At 49.8% G+C, this 27,003-nt stretch overlaps 2 protein-coding genes across 18 annotated transcripts in view; both read right to left on the bottom strand.

Annotated features, from left to right (window-relative positions):
* LOC111857504 (2-oxoglutarate dehydrogenase complex component E1) overlaps positions 1-1,181 on the bottom strand; it is a 28,096-nt gene extending 26,915 nt beyond the window's left edge. For 2 of the 4 annotated variants that reach the window (XM_023838442.2, XM_072703990.1), the window contains exon 1: positions 1,003-1,181. The gene's annotated coding sequence lies outside the window, so the exon portion shown is untranslated. The remainder of the gene's footprint in view (positions 1-1,002) is intronic. The other 2 variants (XM_023838444.2, XM_023838443.2) reach the window with 1 other exon arrangement.
* Positions 1,182-6,608: 5,427 nt separating this feature from the next.
* The window catches only part of LOC111857505 (calcium/calmodulin-dependent protein kinase type II subunit beta), a 39,645-nt gene continuing 19,250 nt past the window's right edge, over positions 6,609-27,003 (bottom strand). For 4 of the 14 annotated variants that reach the window (XM_072703923.1, XM_072703955.1, XM_072703922.1 and 1 more), the window contains 8 exons: positions 23,325-23,362; positions 19,554-19,622; positions 15,377-15,421; positions 13,624-13,672; positions 10,287-10,362; positions 10,038-10,132; positions 9,708-9,942; positions 6,609-9,594 (listed from right to left, as the gene is read on the bottom strand). In XM_072703923.1, the coding sequence (XP_072560024.1) occupies positions 9,710-9,942; positions 10,038-10,132; positions 10,287-10,362; positions 13,624-13,672; positions 15,377-15,421; positions 19,554-19,622; positions 23,325-23,362 (605 nt within the window). In that variant the 3' untranslated portion in view covers positions 6,609-9,594; positions 9,708-9,709. The remainder of the gene's footprint in view (positions 9,595-9,707; positions 9,943-10,037; positions 10,133-10,286; positions 10,363-13,623; positions 13,673-15,376; positions 15,422-19,553; positions 19,623-23,324; positions 23,363-27,003) is intronic. The other 10 variants (XM_072703928.1, XM_072703962.1, XM_072703934.1 and 7 more) reach the window with 5 other exon arrangements.

Genomic DNA, 27,003 nt, shown 5'->3' with positions numbered 1-27,003 from the left:
GGACATCAACCCAAAGCAGAGAGCAAACGGCTTGAAACAGAAGTGACTTTACAGCGCGAGTCAATATTTAAAATAAGATTAATATTATGAATCTCAGATGCACATAGCAAAGTCTCCCTGGTGCTGCAGGGGAAAACGCCACGAAGAGAGCCAAGTGTGACCGATCTTTATAAAGGGTTGGGAAGAGAGGCCTTGCACTGCATAAATGATTCAAACTAAGTCTTTACCATGGAGATATGGGGATGGCATAAAATGCAGCCGGACGGTAAATTCAAAACAATCATGCGGTCCTCGCGTGTATGAAGTATGCAACTCCGCGGGGCAATGACGCAGAGCTATACGAAAAATGAAGTGGTTATGCAAAGCATTCGGTTCGGTGTGAAGATAAACAGCAGAGGCAATGGCATAAAGCCGCACGATTTCGACTTCATTCATGGACATCTACTCCCGATATAGTTATGTTTTGACCTTGTCTTGACCACATTCTAAATTCTCCTTCATGCCCCTAAGCCAAGCCAGGTCCCGCCTTTTTGTGACTGGGCCACGCTCATTGGCCACCCACGCAAGATCCCGCCTAAATGTCGTCACTACGTGGCAACTGATTGGCCTCAGAGTCCGTCAAAGAATTTGTCCTTTTCCAAATGCTAATGTTTTCTAAACGAGCTAATTTGTAACTAGCCAAACGAGAAACCTTACAACCACTACTTTCTGTGTGCGAGATTCGATGTGTTTATCATCGCAGCTTCCTATTTATGTCTTACCTTACAGGAATTACTTCCATGCTTGCATAATTATATAACGATAAATGGCGTTACAGTTAGAGATGAAATAAATTAGCTAGTTAAAACGCAGCAAAACCAAATAGTACTGGAATATATGTTTTAAACACCCCGATACGCATTTTCACTCGTCATACTTAGCCACCTAGCTTGTGCCGAACGTAACATAATGTGCGGCTACCGCACTACTTCTGAAATGCCTACAGAAGCCGAAAATACTTACTTTGTTTTTGTCTTTTTCCAGTTACTTGCGACGCTGAATCACACAGTTCTTTCCAAATGATATATTTTAAGACAAATCGCTATATGTACAAAATTCTGCAGGACCGGCGTGCCCTCCGTGTCTCCTGGCCAGAAACGTCGGCGTGAGCAGAAACTACAATCTCGGGCCCGATGCGTCATGACGTTCTGACGTTGGCGTCACGTGAAGATGACGCTGCGATCCACGCTCTCTTCCTTTGCTATAGAAATTCTTAACTTGTTTCAAATTTCCCATGGCTAATCTCCGTCGAAATCGAATTGTGTTATTTGGATTAAACATACCGCTGTACCCCCCCCCCAAATCACACCAGTTTCCAGCTTACTTTCTCGAAATTCAACATGCACGACCTAATAATGGTAGATTATCAGCTCTATTTTATCCTACCGAAGACTGTCTACATGGCTTGTTGCTGCTTCAGGAGTTACCACTGCAACGTCCTTATGGATGGGCTTCTGATGTGTCGGACTTGATACATCTGGTTTCTTTTACGCTGGTTGACCTGTGGTTCGTCGTGTTAAGTGCTGCCTGGCCATGTACCAAAGGAACATCAACATCATATGTAAATCCCTCATAAAAATACTCTTGTGAAAAATAAAAACAGAAAATATGCTCTATATGGATTAAGACCAAATATTTTGGGCTGGGGCTGGCTAGCACTATTGCCTCAACTTTTGAGATCAAGCCCTGAGTTTCCACCCCAGGTCTGTGTGTTAGGAGTTTACATGTTCTTCCCGCGTCATCTTGATTCTCTCAGGTTGGTTCTCCCTCACAGTCAAAAAAAATAATCCTAAGATCAACTGGAGTTGCCACATAGCTACAAATGGTGTGTGTCTTCCGCCGGGTTGGTGTCCCATCTTGGGTTATTCTCAGGCTCCCGGTTTAGGGTTCAGTCCCCCGTGACCCTACATGGAACCTGCATGCTTTGACAGCTTTATGTCTTTTAGGATATATACCCTGGGTACCAACTTTGCACTGAATGTTGTCTGTGTTTAGAATGGAGTCAGACAATAGTTTTCAAATAGTATCACAGACTGAGCTGGATTGAGATCTGAAAGCCTTTTGTCTGGAGCACATTCACCACTTTGTTCTTGAGCCACTCCAGTATCACTTTGGAATCATTGTCCTGCTGTGGGATGAATATGCTCCTAAGGTTCAGGTTTGTAATCACACTACAACAGGCTCTCTGATTGTACTTCCCAGTATTTTGCACCATGAATTCTTTTATTTATTCTAACAAGATGCCCAATTCCTGACAGTGAAAAGCAACTCTACAGCATACTGTTACCACCACCAGGCTTCATATACGTTGATATGCAGAGCTCTTGATAAAGTTGACTCAGGTAATGAATTCTGTGGCTCCTACAGAGTGAGTCAGCATTGGCCTCCAATACCAGGATAATGTAAAGTGCTTCGAGACAATGTAATGTTGTGAAAATCAGCCTTACAAATATATTTTAACTGAATGGAATTTAAATTAATTTTGTCTGGTGGGGGGTGGTTCCCCATGATAAATTTCCAGGCCAATCCAGACTTGTAACTAATAAAGCAGGAGAAGGAAGTGGGCTGTGCAGAAAATAGCCAGATTTTGGAAGAGGTAACAGGTACAGCAAGTGATGGGATGCAGGTTTAAGGAGCAAATGGCAATATTGCAGAACATTACAGGACAAGAATGAAATGTTATGACAGCAACAGTGAGAAATGCATCCATTTTCTGTAACCACTGGTCCCAGTCAGGGTTACTGGAGCCTATTCTGAAATATACAGGCACAAGACAAGGAACAAACCAGCATGGGGTGCCAACTTGTCACAAGTTTGGACTGTGGGGGGGAAATCAGAGTACCCAGAAAAACCCCTTGACAACCCATGGAAGAGTTGCAAACTCCATACACCAAGCCATGGCAGAGACTCGAACCCTGGTCCCAGCAGTGTGCGGTGACAGCGTTAATCACTGCACCACCATGCTGCCTAGTATGAAATCTAGAAACAGATGTAATATTTGTAGGCCTAATTATGTAAAAATGTAATCATTATTACAGTCAACAAACCAAATGTGATTTACGTGGCATAATTATGTATGTAACAATGCTATAAATAACTGTCCTATCTCATTAAAAGCAAGAGTAGATGAGGCTGAACCTGTCAGAAGGGAGAAATCAGCCTCAAACTTCAGGCTCCATAACAGAGACAGGAACAGCTGAGACAAAGAAACTTAGGTAGGATGCACAAAAGATTCCTGCAAGCCATGATTATGTCTCCTATCCCCAGTCCCAAGACCATGATATATCATCCTGTCATGCATTAATCTCTTGACTGATGCATACCATGTCTTCATCCTGGCCTACAAGCTTCTAATGACCTTATCCATTACTCATGTGGACTGTGGGAGAAACATCTCCACACTGAAGTTTGTTAAAAACTGACTTTAGAGGACTTTCACCCAGGAGCAGTTTTAGACAATGTCAACAGAGAAGATACTCTGGTGTCCTCAGACACTGATAGGGTACATAACAGCTGCAGAGACCAGTGACTTGATTTTCTATTGGTTTCTTTGTAGGTTCTCTGACAAATTTCCGTCTTTGGTAAGTTTTGAGGGATAACGTTCTCCAGCCAGGGTCTGGATGGTTTGACTTATTTGTCTGTGACAGTGCCCCCCTAGGACATCCAAACACCCAGATACTATTTTGTTCCCTTTTTATTCCTAATTTTTGCAGTTGATCCACGTTATCTCTAACTTCTTTGGAATACTCTTTATGCCATGTTCCAGAGAACTCAGAACTCAAATATGTCTAACATCCTACTTGAAAAAGCACTATGGAATGGCTATTGAAGTTGTAGCTCTAGCTTCCCATGTTTTTTTCCTGAAGGAGCCTTTGGTAGTAAAGATGACTTACAGTAAACGTGGCAGTTACTCAGAGTGATGTAACCTGACACCCCTACAGCTTAAGAACATATCCAGACCAGATCTTTAAAGGTGCATGGACATTATCTTGTGAGATCCTCACCTTTTTTTACATGGGACATACATGTTCTATCCTTAGAAGGATACTCTGTCCAATAGGTGACTGAGGTATGTCCCACCCTTGTCTACCTATGGTATTCATTAGATTTCCTTTTTGGGATCATAGGGATGCCATTACAGTATTATGCTACTAATAAACAAGATTTGATTATATGGGAGCAGGGGATGCTGCAGCATACCTTGGATGGGATGCCGTAGTTGCAGTTGGGATAACTGGGGTATAGTAGGGTTAGGTCATAAATAAGCATGCACAATGAGGAGGAAAATATAAAACTACAGTCACTACTAAACATTTATAATAATAATAATATTTTAACCTTTATTGTCCCTCATGGGGAAATTCTTCTTATGCCATGATCAACTTACTCTTTGTAGAACAAGCTGTCTGTGAAGGACAGCCACCTGTTGGGGTGCCCAGGGAGCTGGGGGTTAAGGGCCTTGCTCAAGGACCTGCAGACATGCTGAGGCTGGGTTTTGAACCAGTGACCTTGTGATTACAAGCACACAGGCTTAGCCCACTGAGCCACACGCTGCCTCCACAGCAACCATTTGATTAACATGAACAAGCAGAATGGTAGATCTGATATGCATTGGAGTATTAATGTATGTTAATGTAAATATAGCCAGTTTAAGAATGTTAGTATTGCAAACTACATTGACAGGAATGCATTCAATTAATTTTGATTGTGCAGTTTTCTTAAATTCCTTCCTTTCCAACTTTCTAATTCTTAATATTGTAAGTGCATATTGAAATGAATATTTTGTGGTTATGTGAAAATTGAAATATGAAATGTGTTTAACTTGTATCATTAAAAGTCTCATATCCTAGTAGAAACCTGCGCTGCATTTCATAGCTTTATTTTAGTGAACCATGATTTGAGAACGTTGTGCATTGAGCCGTTTATACAGGAAATTTCTTGAGGCAGTCCTTGTTAAATGCTTTTCCCAGGAGCACCGTTTATCATTGGGGATTTAAACCAGCAGCCCAATAATCAGCCAATTTCATTATCAAGTAGATCATGCTAAAAATACTAGCAATGTACTATTAGCATGCGGTAACAGCAAAAAACCCATAACCTTTGCGTTGTTCCACCACTGGGGTCATGTCTGCCTGACCACAGCAGGCTAATCCAGATGCATTTATCACAATATAGCACTAATGCTAACCTCACTCATACGTAGTAATTGCATATTAAGAGGTCAGCTTGAACAACAACAGCAAAGCGTCCAAAGTCTTATCCGGTTCCTGATCTTAGCAATGCCATTCAAGGTTGCCAGGTGAACAGCTCCATCCTACTCACAAGGCTTTATCGGCCGTATTGCCCTACAAGGTCGGCCCATGACCTTGGGATATCTGTGTTCTACCAAGATACCCGGAGATTAGTTCCGTCACTCCTGCAAAGCTCATGGACAGACATTCACTCTGAAAAAAGACTCAGGAATTACATCATTAAACAGCACCTCACATCTGAAATCCTCAACAAACACCTTCTTCACTTAAATATTTATAATGTGGTTTACTTTACTGGCAGTTTATATTTAGTGTCAATGTATGCAAGGGGCCATAGCGTACAATGTTGTGCAGCATTGATTCTGTGCCAATGCTAATTAGCCAGATTTCTTGTCTCACGCGTCAAGTGGAAGGTGCATTACGAGACTAACTGGCCAGTCCAATTGACTGAAGGCAGGCAAAACTAGCACGATATCGATCGTTACCAGGGATAAAAACTCAAAACATATAAAATGGCTTCTAGAACACATGAAATACACATCTTTTTCAAAGACCCACTACTCTGTACAGCTGGAAATGGTTAATACTTACTGATGAAACCATTCTGGCACGCAGTAAATACATGCGTCACATATTTCAGAGAAGCTGTACTTGTGTTGGTTATGCCCATAGCTTCCAGGATAGGCTCCAGACCCCTCGTGACCCTCAGTTGGACAGGCGGGTTCAGAAAATGGGTGCATGGATGTACTTGTGTTGGTGTGAAACCTTGGAGGGCCTCATGACAATGACAGCACAGCCATAAATGACGAGAGGATGGAGTGGCTGCAGGGCCCGAGTTACTATGTATAATAAAACAGTAACTGATATTTTCTTGCTCCACATATTGCTCATTATTTTCTACCTACATTTGGATGCAACTCATATTATTAGAATGTAAGAAAATGTGTCACTGTGTCTTAATGGCAGCGAGCAGACATCATCTCCCGGACTGACACAGAAAGATAAAAGCACGCAAATGTCTGTCCTTATCTTACCATTCACTGTCAGTATGATCCGTCTTCCTTTAAACAGAGAGTGATATTTCTATGCATTTACCCTTGTCTAGACAGTACTGGCCTTCCACTTATATGTGCTGATAACGGATAACCCATTCCAAGAAGGTTACCTCAGAGGAGACTGAAGTTCATTTCTATCGATTGTCAATGTTTAAGAAGATAATTTAAAAACTACTTGTGGTTCCCATTAGCGGTAATAATATCTGGCCTGACTGCAGCCTGCAGCAGGACAGCGAGCAGGGAGTGAGGAATGGTCCGGAGCTGTGTTTTACTCGTTTTTTATTGATAACATCATAATACATTTCCTTAAGTTAGAGAATACAGTGATCACATTGGACAACAGAGCAGTCATCAGAGGACTCAGTGAAATATAGGATATAATGCTCACTAGGAACCTTCAACTGACAGGAACAGAAACACGAAGGTTCAAGGTGAGAGAAAGACTATATACGATTAAAAAAGGGGAAAGTATGACAGAAACATCACAACGGGTTAGCTCAGGGCCGTCATGGCAGGAGGGCTCACTGCGAAAAGGGCCATGGCACCCCAATCTACACACCACATCTGGAGAACCACCTTCGCTCATTGTCCGTAGCGCCGCACAAACGGTCCATTCTATCTTTACAGTGTCACCAAAAAGCCTCTCCTGCAACCACAAAGATTCATCTGAGACACTAAACCAGCCATAACCAATGAAAAAAAGTAGTAAAAGTTCCTTCATCGAGCGGCATGCTTTAATATTAGAAATAAAGTTTTATAATATCCCTTTAAGAGAACCCAAACAACAAAATCATACTGTTACTTCCATGCTTAAATACTGCGATTTTCATAAGCTAGAAAACAATATACTTAACCATAAACAGATTATTCCAGAAAAAAAATTGAAATTAATTCTTAATCTTTCCAAGTGCTGATAATTTAGTTCAATATTATGAGAAACTGCTATCTGGTAGATTGTTTTTGCGGCCAACAGTTAGGGGGTGTTCTTGCCAAATGTGATGCGCACAGATTGGAGGGGGCTGAAATCATAGGCATCCATTCTCTAATGTGTATGTCTGTCTGTCTGTCTGTCTAACCCATGCGGTGCCACCCTGTCTGCCAGGCCTGTACAAAAGCATGCTGTACAACTGTTATTACACCGTCATCATTGCATTCTTCATCGTCGTTACCACCATCGTCATCGTCGTTGTCATTTTGAGAACGAAATAGTCTTATGCACTTACAAAGAAAATAGATAAAGATTAAGTTTACCAGCATTCAGTAAAAAAAAAAACAAATCCAGCGTCCCACCGAACGTCATGCAGAGAAACGGCATCCAATTAAACAAGTTAACCGTAATTTTGCATTTAATAGTTTTTTTTTTTCCATGATTAACACAGTGAAAGCAACACAAAACAGGACAGTTAACATGCTGCGGTCGCCCCCGGTTTGGAAGGCGTCACATGTTCAGTTTGCTGTTTCTCTTTACTGAGGGAACACATCCAGATCAAGTGGGCGGGGCGGGTTAAACCATGTGACATCACATCCCAGTGGAAAACGGGGGGGAGAGCGGGAACAAAGGTCCGAACACAAAGCCCCTCCCTCATGTTCATATGCCGCTTCGTGAGCGGGGGCAGGTCTCCTGACAGTGTCCCAGCCTCATATCTGTATGCAGGCCATCAAAAAAGAACCAAAAAAACAACAAAACAACAATCAGGCAGCTAGAGCAGGAGCAGACGACGACACGCTGGCTGTACAGTAAAACACGGAGGTAGAGCAGATGAGTTCAGCTAAATAAATAAGAGTATAACACTGGCAAAGGGCCAAGCAGCACTCTCTCCAGGCTCCAGCTCACAGCCCCCACTGTGCCCTCCACCCATGCTGATGCACGCAGCCTAATTCATTGACAGCCTCCGTTCTGCTACATATATGTGCGAGGAGCGTGCAGAAGTGTGTGGAGGTGCTCCTGGGGGCCAGCAGTGGCACTGGCACGAGGAGCTGGGGGAGGACGGACGCAAGACATTGATCCAAAAGCAGTGTAAGCTCAGGGAGGGCCTTTTCCAGCCTGGTGCATGCTACACTGGGCGTGACCTCTGACCCTGAGCTTAGCACACCCACTCTGCAGGCTTATTCCCAAGTACTCTGGGGGGCGCTGTAGTGCCCGAATGCTGGACAGCTGTCTGCACCAGCCGCCTTCCTTTTGCCACGTCTGGCCCGGGGACAACAGCATTCACAACAAAAGAAGCGATGCCAACAGCGAGGACTTCGTAAACGCGACTCAGAGCGAGCGAGGGTAGATTTCACAGATATCTACAGGTTCCCCTTTCCTCCCGCATTAACCAAGACGCGAGCCAGCGGAAAGGCTCCCTCTAATGCTATGGCTCTTTAACTGCGACGCATGCAAGCCGCTGCGGGGCACAAATCCGGCCCGGAGATGCTGCGTTTACACTCGCGGCGAGGGGATTAGCAGCCAGAGGAGCCCCGCCTCCAGATCATGTGACACGGGGGAAGGATGTACAGCAATTGGGCCAAGCGAGAGCCATCAGCAGATCGTCCACGGGGCTGCAGAGCCTCGGACCAGCTGCCTCACCCAAACGCCGGGCCGCTGGAGGCTCTCCGCGGGGGACGCAAGCGTATACAAAACGGCCAAGGGGCAGCCTGTCTGTTTCAAAAGCACAATAGAAAACAGCCACTGTGATACTGAAAAAATCATGCTTTCTCAAAAATCGTGTGTGTGTGTGTGTGTGTGAGAGAGAGAGAGAGAGAGAGGTCACCGTGAAGTGTGGGAACCACTGGCATCGAGAGTGTGAATCGTACAAAGTACATGTGCAGCAACCAGAATGTTAACTGTGGTTATTGTAATAATAGTGATTATATTAATAATGATGAAAATAAGGAGAGGATCCCCTTTAAAATGAGACGAGGGTTGCTGAGACTGCGCTGCTGCTGCTGCAGGTGCTGTGCAGGAAGCCAGAGTCACGGGGGAGCATCGCGGAACTGCCCCCCCATCTAATGCTACCTGGAAATGCTACTGCCCTAGCGAGTGGCACCATGTAGGGGAGTGTGAGCTGCTGGCAGCAGGGCATGAGATGGGGGGCGGGGCGATGGGGGGCAGGGCGGGGCGGCCAGGTGGTAGCTACAGGGATGTGTGCATGCGTGTGAGGACGGGTGCCCAGCGTGGGAGGCCTGGTCCCTCCTTGGCTGGCGGTCTTCCTCGCTCCCTCCCCCCCAGTCGGGCACTCTCCTCCAGAGGGGCTACAGTATCGCTCCTGCAAGACAGACGGACGAGAGGAGAGCCGACCTCAGCGTGAGCACAGAGACACAGACAGACACACACAGTCAAGCTGTTCCCCCTCACCACAGACACACCCCGACCCCGCACCTTCACTGGAGCGGTGCCGCCGGGGCCCCCGAGCAGTGGAAATGCACGTTCTGCCACTTGGCGTCGCGCCGGTGCCACACGCGCGTCTCCTCCGACTGGCTGCTGCGCGGGCGTCCCTGGCCGTCCACGAACTGCGTCAGGCGGATGTAGGCGATGCAGGCCGCGTCCTCGCCGATCAGGTGCACGTGCGGGTTCAGGATGGTCGTGTGGATGGGCTTGCTGTTCTTGGAGAGCACTGCGGGGGGCGTGGAGGCAGCGTGGGTCAATCGCTCGCCTCACAGCAAAACCCGCAACCGCGTCCTGCTATGGCCCCAACCCAGCAGCACTTACGGTTCTCAAAGTAGAATCTGTGGAAGTCCATCCCCTCCACCAAGTTCCCCAGGGCTTCGGGTTCGAAGGAGGTCAATCCAGGGTCACAGATCTTCCTGTCGTGGAGAGACATGAAGGGCGTCACATTCTGAGAGACGTCAACATGAAAAACTACACGTACAGAAGTTATTGGATGGACAGAAAAGAAGAACACGATCGGATCAGGAGCGGAGTGATTGCATCTCCCAGGCGGACCCGCAGGTGACTCACGCATATGCCTCAAAGTCCCCATTGTTGACAGCCTCGATCAGCTGCTCGGTGATCTTGATGATCTCCTGCTTGCGTGCTACGGGCGGAACCAAACGGGGAAGGGTGAGCTCCGAGGGTGCCACCAGCAGCCGAGACAGTCACCCGGAAGGGTCTGCCCAGACCCTGTCTCTCCTGGCCCCCCCAAAGCACACTACGTTTGCTACACTGTTCGGCTTGTTATGCTGATACTGGGGACATGTACAGATGTGTGGTAGGATGGTGTGTAATGGAGCCTGCGGACCAGCAGCTGGCGCTAAGGTTCCGGTCAGCCAGGCACCCATGCCTGGGATGCACTGCCACGGGGTGTCCGGCAGCATCTCCGGGGGGGGCTCTGCCATCACGCAGACTCTCACTCTGACCATCGCTCTACACCAGCCCATTAATTAAAGCGGCATTCTGCGACTTGTCATTTCACCCAGATTTTGAATCAACCTCGTCGAAATAAAAACCAGCACCCAACTGGCACCAAGACCTCGCTCAGACTCCTCAGGCACCTGTGCCAAAGACGTCCTGGGCAGCGCTTGGGCAGACACACCCAGCAGGCTTCCACTGCACGCCCAGGCAAATGCTACCCCACCACCAGCTCTTATTAACAGTTATCTTTCATTTTCACTACCCAGAGTCAGAGTCTGGTCCTCTAAAGAAGTCACACTCCTCACTCAAACCCGAGCCTTGGCAAATAATAACAATAATTATTTAAAACAATCAATGTTATGGCCGCACATGCACAACTTTTAGAAGAAAACAGAAGATAGAAGCCTACAGTAGAGACACCTGCATTAGAAAGCCAGCAAACACTGCAGAGGAACGGCGAGCAGAACCAGCATCTTCCTGCTGTATCGATCACGGTCGGCAGGCAGAGAGACGGCAGGCAGAGACGGCAGGCAGAGAGACGGCAGGCAGAGAGACGGCAGGCAGAGAGACGGCAGGCAGAGACGGCAGGGTCTGGACAGAGCGTGTGCGGCGTGCGTGCGGGCTGAGCGCGGGACCCTGGCGGGGGGCTTACCTGACAACGTGTCATTCATGGTGGCCGAGAGCACCATTCATTCCGTCTCGCTCATGCTCCAGAGCAGACATGCAACCACATACCTTCCCCTTCCTCTATTTCCTCCTCCACAGCCAATCCATTAACCTACTTAACGAGCCGCCTCGGCGTGGGGGGGGGGGGGGGGGACCGTGCATTACATTCCCCATGAAAAAAAAAGTTGTACGCTTGTACGCTTAATAGGTCATAGGAGATGAAATGGGAAAAAAAAACTCCCCCCAACGTGGCCACTCTTTCTCATGCAGCACTTTTTCTCAGGGCATCCCCCCCCCCCCCCACTACCCCACGGAGATTGCTGACCTCACCCTCACCATGCTATTCCTGTCCTTCAGCTCAGATCAGATTTACCCCCCCCCCTCCCCCGCTTAAGGGATTGGCAGGGCCAGCAAACAGCAGAGGGGCCGGTAAGCTAATCCCTGTGCCAGACAGCAGCAGTGCCAGTCTCCACATCTGTCCCCCTCCCCCTTCTTGTGATGGCTTCTCTGGTGTGGCAGGGATTTCCCGCCAGGGAGTGTGAATGAACAATTAGTCGTGTGCAGAAAGGCCCCCACAGCTCGTCCCGTCTAAGCCCACTGGTCTGGGGGGGTCATGTGCCCCGGTCGGAGCACAGCGGCCTCTACATCAGGTATCAATGGCATATCAGTCCCTCCGCTCCCCCGCTGCGGACCCCCGGGACTCAATCCACCCGTCCTAGATACACTTACGGATCAGGAATAAATCCAGCAAAGAGCTTGGTGGAATCAAAACCATTAGCGTAAAAGCACAGGGGCATTAGTGCGTCAATTCGGCTAATGACGACCCCGCCCCGTCCTGTACTTGGGGCCGAGCAGCCGGAGGGCCTGGAAGCTCCCAGCCTCTGGAGGTCGGCTGGCGCTCTGCACCGTACGCACTAGGAGACCATACTACCCCAGATCCTTAACTTCCTCCTGTGAACATCCAGCAGCGTTTCCTCTGTGCGGGCTAGGCGGGCCAGAATGGGGCTACAGAGGGCAGGGAAGGAGAGAGCACTGGCCAGCTAACCTGAAAGGGGCCCCCAGGAAACGCCCGCTGGGGGGGGGGGGGGGGGAGGGTTGGCAAAGACTGCAGATGTTTGGGGGCAGAAGGACATGAGATGGGGGAGTGAAAGAGTTACAGAGAGATACATGTGCCTTACAAGCATCTCTGCGGGGACAGAGCAGGGAGCCACGAAAGCAAAGTTAGTATGAAGGACCATCATGGGAGGATGAGAGTGATCAAGCTACCAGTGTCTGTTAGTCATGGACCTCCCTGTGTGTGTGTGTGTGTGTGTGTGTGTGGGGGGGGGGGGGGGGGTGAAGACTCTGGGTATAAATAGCAATAGTCGAACACCAGTTCAATACCAGATATAGACTTCGCACCTCTTCAGACTTGTTGATAATTAGTCTTTGCACATTAGACTGTCATAATGGGGTCCTAATCTACGGGAAGAGGATGGTTTCCTGTTTGGGATTCTGGCCGTAACTGGGGAATCCTATCATAAACCGATGTGTCATTCTGTAGAGCTGCTGTGATACTCAGGAATGCACTGGTCACTCAGGGTTACACCTACTAGCTCTCATTTCACTGATGGCCACAGGGTGGCAGAAGGATCACGGGACTGTATGGAGATGACGACGTGCGGTGAATTCACTGGGAGTGGGAGGGCAAAACAGCTAAACTGGTCAGGAGAAAAAACGGAGGGTTTTGGTTTCCACTGATGTGTGATGATCCACCCCATAAGCAGGACAGTAGGAATAGCTGATATGGATAAATTAGAAGGAAATCTTTCAAGTCATTTACCTGCATAGCCAAATTGCTGACACAGCTTGAATTTTCAGCAGAGTCGAGGCAATTATCAAGAGCGAACTGTGGTATTTTCTAGACTTTTCTAGAGTATTAACCCTCTATGTGCTTTATGTGTATATATATATATTTACTGGGCATGATCCCCCGCATACGCTAGCAGGGTGAAGGGATGTGCAGGCTCTTAGCATTTACAGCTACGCCCACAAGCAGCCGAGGCCAGGCTGATCCCTGCGCTGATCCCTGTGCTGATCCAGCTTCTGGCTGCACCCCATCGCTGGAACAGACCAGGCTGCCATCTACACACACACACACACACACACACACACACACACACGCTCCCCTGTTGGTGACCTCGTGTCCGGCTTCCAGCCATGGAGTGTCGGATGGAGCTTGGTGGCCAGACTGTGACATGCATGTGTGTGTGAGCCCCCCCCCACCCCCATCACCCACCTTTCATGTCTTCATCTTCGATGGTGGTGTTGCTGCTGTCTGATGACTCCTGCAGATGGGGGATGAGGGGGAGACACAGGCGTTAATGGGGGTGGCCGAGGACGGGGGAAGCCTGCTGGGGGGGGGGGGGGGGTGGAGATGGTACGCCCACACACAGGACCTCACCATGACGTGGCGAATCACGGCACCCCTCCCCCCTCGCTAACGCACCGCTGGCACCTATGGCATGAAGAGCAGCGCCGGGAACGGAAGCCCTGGTCAGCGTCTCTTTAGGGGGAGTTGGGCCTGGGATTCGCTGGCTCTGCACCAGGGCTTCCATTCCCCTCACAGACACGGCACTACACAGAGACAGGCGGAGAAGAGGAGGCGGCTGGCCAAGCGGGAAGTGCCCTAGCAGCGGGGAGAGACTCTGCCCTGTAGTTCCAACAAAGTCCACCATGTGGCAGTAATGAGTTGAGCATCACGCTGCACTACATTTGACCTCTTGTTCTTCACTCACATTTCCATATTACATTTTTCCCCCTTGCTGCTTGCAACGGTTTGTGGATGCCATAAAATCTGTCAAGATTTGTTACCAGTTTCAAACATTTTTTATTTTGCTGATGTCAATGGATGTGTTTTCTATATTTGTGTTTAGGACCAGATTATATCCATAGGCCGAATTATCGTCAGTGTTTACTCCGGGACAGTGATGTATATACTTAACCCAGGACGGGCCGGTCCCAGGAGGCCTGGTGAGTAACAGGCTGCAGGCAGTAGTCACTGTAGGCCTGCTCAGGGTGGGCCTTCAGTGTCACGCCAGCATCCTGAGCTCAGGACAGACGAAGGTCACGCTGAGACAGAGTCAGTGCAGGTCCTCGGATCCTGGGACTCTGCACTGAAGCTGGCGTCTCCGACAGCCGGGGCATACCGGCCGGCCCTCTTCCCCAACCCCTCCACCAATCACAGACGAGCCTTGCCTGTCAGCAGGTGGGCACTCCTACCTTGTTCGCAGCTGATCGGGGGGTGGGGGGGTGGGGGCAGATGGGCAGACAGGTGGAGAAACAAAAGACTCCACCGCAAGGTAACATCCTTTCTGCACAAAGAGTGTGATAAGCAGGGTTGGGGTGACGGCGAGGTCACCGCAGGGGCACGGGGGGGGGGGGGGGGAGCCCTCTGTTAAGTAAACCTGCCCATGGAAGCACTATAGAGCAGAAATCGGAGTGTGTGGCGGTGAGTCAGGGCCTGTAAGAGGCTCTGCGGGCTCATCATGGCCATGATGAGGAACGTTTCCGCAGCGTTTAGGTGGATGCTCACCGGCCGCTGTGAGCACATGGAAACGGCACAGTTATCCTCAGACAGAAGTGGGTCAGTCTGCTCTCTGCCCCACAAGCCCAGCCTCCGTTACTCAGCCGGATTAACCGGTGATTTCCTTCAGTTCGTCCGCGGGCCATGATATCACATTTTCGTGAATGGACAGGATGAGGTCGAGGATTACATGACCGCCCTGTGATGTTCTGACCGGGACTGGTCTTCCCAGAATGGCCAGAGAGAGTTCCTTATCTGCCGTGGGGGGGGGGGGGGGGGCGCTGGTCATGGCTGTGCCACCACATGTACACTTACACAGAGGCACACGGAAAAAGCACCAGCACTGAGAGTCGGCGGAAGCAAGCTTTGAGCAGCGCGGACGGGCACGCATCTGTGCCGCCCAACGGGCTCTCCAGACGCAGGGGGTGGGGGCACAGACGGGACTGCGGGGGGGAGGGGGGTGTACCTTGGTCCCATCCACTGGCTTATGGATAACAGTGGTCTGAGCTTCCTAGAGAGGGCGAGATGCATGCGGAGTGGGGATGAGAAAGAACAGTGAGAGAGAGAAAAAGACAGAGAGAGAGGTCACAGGTGGAAGCTGAGGGAGGGGAAGGAGGGGCAGGAGGAGACGGGAGGTGTCACTTTGTGGGGGAAAAACACACACAGATCTCCTCCAGTGGGAGGAGATTCACAGACACAATTAGGAGCAGACAGCCGGACTGAAGTTGAGGAACCGGAGCCTGGCTCAGATATGTCGGGAGGGTCTGTAGCCTCAAGCCCCTGACCCGGAACCAACCATGGACCACACCCGGCTAGACCTGCAGGTGCCCGACACAGCTCATAAGCAGGGGGCACCACCTTCTGCAGAGTGCCGTGATGATCTCCCAAGCCAGGGCCAGTCCAGCTGAACCCCAACGGCTGTCTGAAGCTCCATCTACGTGACGTACAAGGAGACCTGCCAGGATCCTTAAAGCTGAGCTAATTATCACTCATTCTGGAAGAAAATACGTCACTCCACTGCCTTCAAGGGACTGGAAATAATTACTGAACAACAGTGTTGAACTAATAGACTTTAATCTGACTGAAGCGCCCCATAAATGCTGTTATTGAGTAACCCACTAAATAAGTGCAGTTTATTGATGCAATTAGACAGTGTGAACAACATCCAGTGCAGCCACACCTCTTCCCAGAGCTCCTTTCCTAAGCCACTAAGTGCTCGATCGATTTTATTTAACCATGTCCAAAACTTTGTATGCCAGGAGTGCTACTTTAAAACATAGGACCTGCCAGAAATACCGGTCAAATCTCCGTGCCTGTTCACCATTTTTGACCCTTTCTCAGCTTATAAGGCTGATGTGACCGTCAGGCTGCGCTCAGAAACATCTCAGCAGGCTCCCTTTGTGTGATCTACTCTCACCTCAGCTTCCATGTGATCCTGCGGCATCACCTAACCGGTGGATACATCTCGCTCCACACTGACAACTCCAGCTGCAAGTAACATTTCTTCACAATTCTGGGTATGCGCAATAATTCTGTTTTGCGAGCCGCAGACAATTAGAGGTCAATTGCTTGCAGAATGGCCCTGAAAATGACGCCCGGCTGGCTCTCGTTTGACTGAAGTATAGAGAGGTGGTAAAAGCCGACCAGTCGGGCTGAGGGGGAGACTGGCAGGTGACAGGGAGAAGGACACAGCTTCCTTAGCGGAGACAGGCTGCTGTATTCCCAAGCTTGTATTAAAGCAGTCTCTTTCAATCCGGTCCTTGGGGAATCCGGTCCACGTTTTTGCTCCCTCCCAGCTCCCTGCCAGACAGTCCACAACCTGAACCGTGTGGGGGTGGGGGTCCCCAAGGGCCGGTTTGAGAAACATTGCTTCAAAGACCAACCCTTAAGAGACTCATATGTGGATGAGTCTTTGAACTGGTGCCTGTCCCACCTGTGGTGAGCCCCACAAACTATACAACTCACACATGAAGTCACTCGGGCTGTCATTCAGCTGCACTCGTGTATAAAGAAAGAATCTCCTATTCCACTTACAAATCTACAAGTGTGACAAGAAGTCCTACGGGAGGCACAGCGCGGGTCTCTAGGCGCAGGCTGTTCCACCTACAACAGTAAGGAGATACCCTTGGTTGAGCCTCGGGCACTCCGGTATCAGCAGGACCGACGGCCGACTGTCCAGAGCGGTGTTTCTCAACCCGATCCACAGGGAACCCCAGACAGTCCACGCTTTTGCTCCCGCCCCGCTCCCGAGAACTGGGAAGGAGCAAAAATGTGGACTGTCTGGCAGAGAGCTGGGATGGAGCAAAAACGTGGACCGTCCGAGGGTCCCCGAGGGCCGGGTTGGGAAACGCTGGTCCGGAGGACTCAAGCCAGAAGCAGAGTGGGGACAAGCAGGCACAGGTGCGAGCCGGGAGAGCAGTTGGCGTACAGAGCTTGCATAAACAATAGTTCAGGTAGTACGAGGACAGACACCAATCATGGTTGAAGCCTGTATCAACCAAAATACACAAAGTGCAAGGAAATGCTGAGACAAAGCAGTGAACTGAAAGACTGCACTAGGATCCCAGACCAATAAATCCAGGGTGAAAGCCCACCAGAACCTGTATATGCCTCTTCCAGATAACCTATGGTACAAGGCCATGGTGAGCGTGGAGCTTATTCCAAGAGGCTCATGGTACGAGGCAGGGGACACCCTGGATGGGATGCCAGTCCTTCACAAGGCACGCACGCACACGCACACAGAACAGCAGACGGGATTTGAACCCACAACCCTGGAGGTGTGAAGCTACAGTGTCAACCACTGTGCCACCTTCCTCACCGTAACCTGATAAACAAATTTACATAAGTTATTCAGCATCTGGGAAAAACCTCATGGCCGTTACAGGGTTTCAGTGACAGATTACCAAAGGAGACTCATCACTAATGTATTCTGTCAGCGATGGCTTGCCTGGGGAGAGGGAGTGACTGCTTAATGAGGCTATCCTGCCTCTGGTGACGCTATCAGCGAATTTTATGTGGCTCTTATAGAAATCCTAATTTATTATCTACATCTATCTTGTCTGCAAAAGGCTGTGGCAGCACAGAGCAATCCCCCAATTTATCGCCTCTCCCTCGGGAACTAAGTCTCTCCACTGACCGGGTTTATTTGGAATTTTGGTGACTTCATAACCATGGCAACCATTTCCATCAGTAACAACAGATAAAACTAAACATTTGATACACAGCCAAGGACTTTGGTTCAGCACAGTGGAAAGGGTCTGCAGTGACAGGCCAGTTATTCAACTGGACAGAGATAAATCCTTTAGTGAAATTAAGGATTAATTTAACTTTTGACATTGCCCTTTTCTCCCGCATAAGACCTAATATTAAACATTCCTAATTCATAATGGAAAGTTCACCAATAAAACATACAACATTATGTAAATGATCAATGTAAACCATATCAGAAAACAGCCTCACTAGGAGTCAACCCAGTACTTACCAACTACCGTTAATCTACAAAACACACGTCACAGTCCAGTACACAGTCATTCAGCAACCTTGCCACTTAGACAGATTACCTGCAAATTCATTTTATTGACAAGTATTTCCTGTATAGCACACGCCACAGTGAATGGGGCGAGAGCAGGTGGGATCTGTTAGATGGAGCTGGCTGTCATTCCAGATTAGCTGCAAGCACACAGTGAGGTTATCGACGGACAGACCCAAGGAGGGGCTTTGGGAACACAGGACTTGGACAGACCCAGGCCCCGGAGCTGTGATGTCAAGTATAAAGAGATCCACCCCCCCCCCCTCCCACCCCCAGCTGAGGACCTCCAGGGTGTGAGTCCCGCCTCTGAGAGGCACAGAGAGACAGACAGAGACACGCCCAGCATCACTTATAGGCAAGAACAAGGCAGAAGAAAAGGACGGCAGGAGCAAGTCAGCAGAGAGGATGGCAGGGAAATCACACACACACACACACACACACACACACACACACACACACACACACACACACACACACACAGCTATCTGCCCCTGCATACTGGTAAGAGCAGTCAAGTCTTCCTCTCCTAAAATAACTTCCTTATAATTACAAGATGGAGCGCAGAGAGCAAGTGATGATGAAAGCCAGATTAGCCATCCACAGCGAACACGGACTAACTGGCTCACTGGTCATCCAACATGCGTTTATTCCTACTTATGAAAGGTGCCCTCACCTCATTGGTGAAGGGTGTGCATGTCATGGGCTGTGTGAATGGGAATGTCTGCGAACACTGATGATGCTACTCACTCATTTCCCATAAACCCCTAGTAATAAACACTATCAAGCCAGACAGTAGGACACTGGCCAGAAGAACCAATCCTGGTGGGATCCCGGTCTATGTGATCAGCATCATCTAACAGCAGACGACGTTGCCAAGATGAGTGAGGACCTCGATGAGCTCGTCTTACGTGAAGCACGCATGTCCTATGCGAGTCCTCAGCGGGATGGCAGTGATGAGTGTTAGTGATGAGGAAGCACACTGAAAAGGCGGGGCCTCACACGGCACATGCATGCATAGGCACGCAAAAAACATGGGGATGGGGGAGGGGGGCACACGGAAGGACACAGTGTTGGGAGGGGGAGGCAAGACAGGTAGAGGCAGAAGGATAAATACCAGAGCGGGAGAAGGGACGTTTCCTTTGGGGCTGGTGACCGTGCTGTTTTTCGTGCTGTTTGACTGCGGCTGCGTGGGAAACACAAGACGGAGGTGCGGAGGGTGAGACACCATTGGGGTAGAGGGAGGGTCACGGCCGTGCACGCGTGCAGGTCACCGTGCGACACGCGGGTCGGGGGTCACCCACAGAATCAGAGAAAGGACACTCCAGGGTGCAGGGGAGGGGGGGGGGGTGAAGCTGGTGAGGCCCTGGGCCCCTAGCTAACATGCATTCATTCTGCTCACTCTGGCCAATAGGATGGCAGATAAGCAGGCGTGGGAGGGGCCATGGTTCTGACTGCCTCATCAGCTTGACCGAACACTTATTTTTAAAAATCTATGTGCACACAACAGAAACAAATGTGGCACCACAAACGAGAGGAGAGAATGGAGGCAGCTGTTTCCCTGCAGATGACAGAACCTCAGCCGGTGCCGAGCACCCAAGGCTGGATTCAGGGAGGCGCTGTCCAGCCACACGACAGGTGTTGCGGCGGTTGCCTAGCAACCCACCCCACCGAGGAGCTTCATGCACCTCACAACATCACACACACAGACGCACTGTCACATTCCTCTGCAGAGCTGCTGGAGGAAGGGAGGGGACGATGGCGCAGGGGCCCACTGATCTCCTTAAGCAACACAAGGAGGGCCGACTGCATGGGTCGCAGGGGCCCGGGGGCATTCCGTACAGCCGCGAAACAGGCTCTCTGCAATCCTGAGCACGTTCCCCTCTGAGTATATCATCCTTTAAGGAGAAGAACACCTCCAGTCCGTCTGCGGGACTCTGCCACTGAAGCTCCTCAGCAAGAAGGGAAAGGCTGAAGAAGGCTGAAGACCAGAGAAACGCAGTTAGGGGTGACTGACATGCTGATGGGCCAGCAGGGTCATTTCCAAGTTCAGCGCTAAAGACCAAACCAGGTCAAAGGCAGGGCTCTCCACATCTGGCCCTGGATTCCAAATCCAGGCCTTGTTTCCCTGGTTGTCAGCTTAATAGTTACTGATTCTGATTGTCCACAGAGGCACGGGTGAAGGAAGGCTGTCAAATCAGCAGGGCTCGGCTCTCGAGGGCCGTGATTCCAACAGCCCTGCTGTAAGCTCACCAAGTGACACACCGCAGAGTGAACGTTTAAATACCAAGACTGGAGGATAATGTAGGGCAGGCTTGGGCATTTTCAACATCCCTTGTAATGTTACTAACATTGTTCTAACTAAACAGATCACACATGCAAGGAAGAAGTCCAGAGGTTATCAGGGCAGAGAGAAGAGCTGCCATGATACAGAGAACAATAAAAGAGATGCACGTGTGGGACTGGAACACGCCTGCTGGATATCGCGGGGTACAGGTGGAGATCTGTTCCTGCAGAGGGAGACAGAATTCCAGTGGAATGTTACACGGAAGGTGGTGACATCACCCAGTGCCGAGTACCTCCTCTTCCCTGACATGGAACATGAGAACTCGTCCTCGAAGCACTGAAGGCATCAGGTTTGAAAGTACAGAACAGGGAGTGCAGTGTCTCACGAGCAGAGGCCCAAACACTTCACCGCAGAACGGAACGTCACAGGCAGGCTGGAGGGACACTTTAGCAGCGTAGTGTGAGCTTAAATAAGCAATACTGGGGATTCAATCATATGGGTCTCTGGCAAAGCGACGGCTCCTTTCTCCTTGTACTCGAACTTTATTTTTGGTTTTCTGCCATAATTCAGGTCCCACATCAGAAGAGACTGATCTCAATGACTGAACACAGCTCTGCTGGGTGAGGGGTGGGGGGTCACTGCGATCACATTACGCAGAGGTGGGGAATCACGCAGGCAGCCTGCCAGGTCACATCGCCCCGAACGGAAGGAGAAGCATTATTCTTCACCATGTAAGGCCTCGTTCTCACTGCCCTTTCAGCACAGCTAAGTGGTGGAAGCTGCACGTCAAACTGACATTTATCATAAACGAAAACGACTCGCTCAAATAATCATGAATGAAACATAATGAAAGGCTTGATTCTGAGCTGATGGATGGGGAGAAACAGATCAGTGACCCCGTCCACACCAGAGGGACAGAAGGTGGTGCATCAGGCCGCCCCTGGCACTTCAACGAAACGACGTGTGGATTGATTTCGTCACACTGCACTTCTGGTTATGGACTCTTTGAGCCACCGTAATAAAAACACACTGGTTATACAGTGACACCCCCACCCCTCAGGAAGGGAACAGGATGGTCTCAGTGAGATGTCACGATGCAGATCTGTCAGAATGCAGGTACGCTGCGAGCCTGTTGCTAGGCGATGGGGACGGCACGGTGGAAGTGTCTATTTCTGGCACTGAGTTTGCAGGGTTGAGAGACACAGCTAAATGTGGAACTGGAGTCACATCCCTGGCAGCACCTCAGGCTCCCTCGCCCTCTCTCTCTCTCTCACACACACACACACACACACACACACACACACACACACACACACACACACACACACACACACACACACACACACACACACACACACACAGCTGGAGACAGGACGGCTGAGGCCGTGGTGCACGGTGTGGCGAGGACGGGAGGATACGGAGCTCAGGAGGAGCACGGAAGATGGAGAGGAAAAAAAGCGAGAAAGAGAATTAACACAGTAACATAAAAAGGAAGCAGCGCATCAGAGACGCGAGGAAATGAGTGACGGGCATCCAGGTGAGCATGTGCACCTGTGGCACTGTCACTGTCACCTGATGACACAGGCCAATCATGCGCAGGAAGTCTGTTTAACAGGATGAAATCCTAATGAAATTCACGCCACTCCCCAAAATCTGAACACGACGAGGAATGATCCCAGTGTGGTGGAAATTTACATAAGCTGGTGCCGGTCACTTAGACATGCCAACCGGAGAGGATCCTCTTTGGGATTTCACCATGTGGGGGCAGACACAAGGGGGCGAAGGGGCCTTCCTCACGATGTCATTTTCAGCTCCTTCAGCTCCCTCAAGATGGCCGCCCCAACCAGAAGCTGATGTCATCCCTACGGCTGTGAGCTTCGAGCTGCTGCATGTGAAGATTGAGTTTCTCAAATGCAACCTACAATCTGGCTCCAAGCACTTGCCAAGTGGCCCAAGGGCCTAAAATGTAAGATGAGGGCCTGCAATTCATAGATCGGGGCGAAATCTGCTTATGAGGGAGCTGGGAAGGATCTTGCTTCATCAGGGAACCTCGATTGCCTGGCGGCTTGTGGACAAACCAAGGAAAAACCATAGGGGCCGTTGCTGAGGAAGGGGCGTTCACTTCCAAAATGGCCGCTTTCAGGGACTCCTCCATCTTGAGGGGCTCAATTTAAGTCCAAACTACAGCCTATAAGCTCACACGCTTAGACATAGCAGATAGCTCATTGTTCCAGGGGATACTGGACCGTGTTATTTCCATAAAAGTGATCATAACAAAGGTACAAAAATGTGAGTCAGCTTAGTAGACTGTACCCAGCAGTGCAGAGGGAATGCACACACACAGCAGGCAGATCCATGGACAGCCCTTCCGGCAGGCTTGGGACCCGGCTGAACCAGCATGAGTGTAACTGTGCACCTCTCTCTCTCTCAAACACACACACACACACACTCAACAAAAGAAAAAAGCAGCCGTGTCATATGTAATATCATGTGCTCACACCGTCACAGGCATGAAGATCAACACACAGAAATGGCAGAAGAGCTACAAAATACAGCTATCATGAGGAAAATGGGGGGGGGGGGGCATTTGGTGAGCCTCACCTTGATGTCTGCTTTCTTGTTCAGCAAACTCTTGGCTGCTATAAAGGGGAAAATGAGGGGTGGGGAAAAAGGGGGGGAGAGAGAGATACTGAGTGTGAACAGCAGGTCCTGAGGTGTCCGTAACACACGAAGCATTAATCTGCAATCTGAATAGAAGCAGCCGGGGGTGCGGTTATTACAGCGGCAAGTGCCCCCTCCCCCGAGAACGAGATGGCGACAGCAGGCCCCCCGTTAGAGGACAGCGCTGCCAGTCACAGCAAACGACTTTCCGACAGCAGGGTGATCACATGCTTTAAAATGCATTCGCTGCAACTGATGGCTGGTGTGAGTGGAGAGAAGCATGTTGGAGGACATGGAAGGAGACAGTATCGAATGATGGAGGCAATTTTAACCACGCTTTACACTCTGGGCTCAGACAGTACCCAGGTTGCGGTAAGCGAGGTAGCAGTGTGTACAGAGCAGGACCGAGCACAGACACACACACACACACACACAATGGCATCTACATCTCCTTAAATCACCCACAGACAGTACTCACTTTCACACTCCCTCATGCACACACACTCCCTCATGCACACACACTCCCTCATGCACACACACTCCCACACTCCCTCATGCACACACACTCCCTCATGCACACACACTCCCTCATGCACACACACTCCCACACTTCCTCATGCACACACACTCCCACACTTCCTCATGCACACACACTCCCGCACTCCCTCATGCACACACACTCCCTCATGCACACACACTCCCGCACCCCCTCATGCACACACACCCCCTCATGCACACACACTCCCACACTTCCTCATGCACACACACTCCCGCACTCCCTCATGCACACACACTCCCTCATGCACACACACTCCCGCACCCCCTCATGCACACACACTCCCGCACCCCCTCATGCACACACACTCCCGCACTCCCTCATGCACACACACTCCCGCACTCCCTCATGCACACACACTCCCTCATGCACACACACTCCCGCACTCCCTCATGCACACACACTCCCTCATGCACACACACTCCCGCACTCCCTCATGCACACACACTCCCGCACTCCCTCATGCACACACACTCCCGCACTCCCTCATGCACACACAGACACTACATTCATTCTCTAACACACACCTGGTCTTGCACAAACCGTCTCTCACACATACAAACAAAAACTATCTGGCACATTTTCAAGCAAACAAAACAAAACAAAAAATCTCCCATGCAACTGATCCGTTACAAACATACTGACAACTTCTCATACACAAATTCTTTATCAAACAGATATGTAATAAGACACGCACAGCGGCAGTCAAATATACACTGTCAAGACAGGTTGCGCGCTGTTTCAGGAACCCCTCATACTACCTCGCAGCTCATTGCAAAGACACTAACACGCACACACACATTTATCAAGGGCTAAAACACATGCAAACATTAAGAGATATGGGCACACAAGACCAGGATCGCTGGGCACTGCAGAGGTGGGAAAACGAGGGGAACCAAAGAGCATCACCCATTGCCACAAAGACTCCTGGAACAGGGCAGTCTGATTGGCTGGACATGTGCGGGGCTGGGGGTTGGACGGGGATATGGCACAAGACAGACAGACTATAGGGCCTCGCTCCTATGGACCCCCGCACCACGCCGCAGGATATCGGAGCGGCCGTGAGCAACACAGGATGTCCAGCTCTGAGCGGCTCTTCTAGTAAGATCTAAACAGATTTCATTTGTCCAGCTTCTTATGCAATGCATAAAATACACGTTAGAGATGACTTGCACTTAGCGATTCACAAAAAATGAAAACAAACACATGAACTGTCATGCCGATGTGACTAGACCCCAGGATCCCCAGATAATCTGCTGACCCTGTTTCACACACATAAACATTCACTCTTACGATTAATGCACCCCAAGGAACGGAGGCGTTTTTATTTTTTTTGCTGGCACTAGTCAAGGCGCTACGATTATCCAAGTGCCCAAGAGAGGGCGCTGTTTGTCTGCAGCACAGCCCCTGACAGCGAGTCCTTACCTTGGCACACATTATAGAAGCAAGAGGGAAGACAGAAAACGGAAAAAAAAGATTAAGAGGAATGTGTGAGAAAAGAATACGGGCGTTCAAATCCAGCTTAATTTAAAGACACGAATCGGTCACCATCAAATGTTGGCCCCGAGAGACGCTGCAGCATGATGACTGCGGCTGACGGTACGAGCTGAGGCGGCACCTCCAGCGTAAGTCTACAGCCCTTCCCGCTAGCCGGCATTACAGCCACTCAAACATACATGCAGCATATTCACACTGCAGGTGAACGGTGCATTCATCAACAGACAGAGCATCAGCACAGGCACGTGACTGGTAAGTGCGTTCAGACTATGTAGCGTTTCCACCCGCGTGACACAAATAGTACTGCTCTACCCCATAAGAGTGTAACGTTTTTATTACATGTGAATAAAATAAAGATCAGAAAATAAGAAACTGTCTGATTTTCAGCATATTTGCGTGTATTTGGTATCAGATATTCTACCAAACCTGGATGAAAAAGGGAACCTGGGCTTATAAAGGTAGGTCACATAATTTATGAAGCCACCCCCTTACACTCAATAGCTGATTGTGGCTGCTTCAGCGGCGGCCGCCGCACGGACAGCGAGCAGATTCCTCCCGCGGGTATCGATCGCTGTCCTGCAGAGCGCGGGCGGATCTCCGGCCCTCTCCTCTATGCACAACTGTTTCATCTCAAACATTCTGGGCATGAACTGCTTCCCCCAACACCTCAGTGGGGTTTAGCTTTCACTAGATCAGTCTGAAATGTTAATTTTGCTGATCCCCAGCGATTTAGATGCAGACATGCTACAGAGCGTCGCTACGGAGTATGACCCAGGTGCAGTTCTCATAAAAATATGATCTGACATTCTCGTGTATGTAAGGAATTCACAGTTCCTTTAATGATGGGAAATGGTCCAGGTCCCTCAAACCAAAGCAGCCTCACCATCAGCACCATCCCCTGATGTGGTGAGAGATCCAGTGGTTTTCACCAGACTTAACTGGCCCATATCAGCCAAGAAGTACCACTTGGTTTCTGCTTTGGTACGTCACTGATTTCCATCATGGGTCCTACTGATGGAAGACCAGCAGCCTTTGCAGATGCCTGACTGTTGTTGGCTGTTGGCAATTTTACACTGGTTCTCACAAGATGGCCAGTCTTGAAAAGACTGAGTACATTTTCAAACTATCTCCAATTAGACTTCAGTTGTTGTTTTACTGCAACCTCAGAACTACATACCTGCCTTTGAACTCACTTCTATCCAGTTTGACAGACATCAACATCTTTTTCAAAAGTCACTGGGAATTCAGAGCTCAATGTGGATTTGACCATGCAAATATGCTGAAACTCAGACAGGAAGCATATTAATTTCCACAATACTGCATCTAACGAAGACATTTCTGACGGGCATCCTCTTGCTCACACAGAAACCCAAGACGATGAAGCTGGCATCTGTGCAGGTGTGACACCAGCGTAGGCTTGCACTGACAGCGCCCCCGGCGTGAGCAAACCTTACCCAAGTGACAGGGCCTACAAAGGGCAACGCCACGGGGGGGGAGAGAAAGGCGGGCATTGGTCAGGGTCTGGGGATGCAAAGTGACACCTTGGAGCAAGCAGCGGACTGGGAA

This window comes from Paramormyrops kingsleyae, chromosome 2 (genome assembly GCF_048594095.1).
Source record: "Paramormyrops kingsleyae isolate MSU_618 chromosome 2, PKINGS_0.4, whole genome shotgun sequence".
Classification (NCBI taxonomy): domain Eukaryota; kingdom Metazoa; phylum Chordata; class Actinopteri; order Osteoglossiformes; family Mormyridae; genus Paramormyrops; species Paramormyrops kingsleyae.
This window is presented reverse-complemented; position numbering and strand designations above follow the sequence as displayed.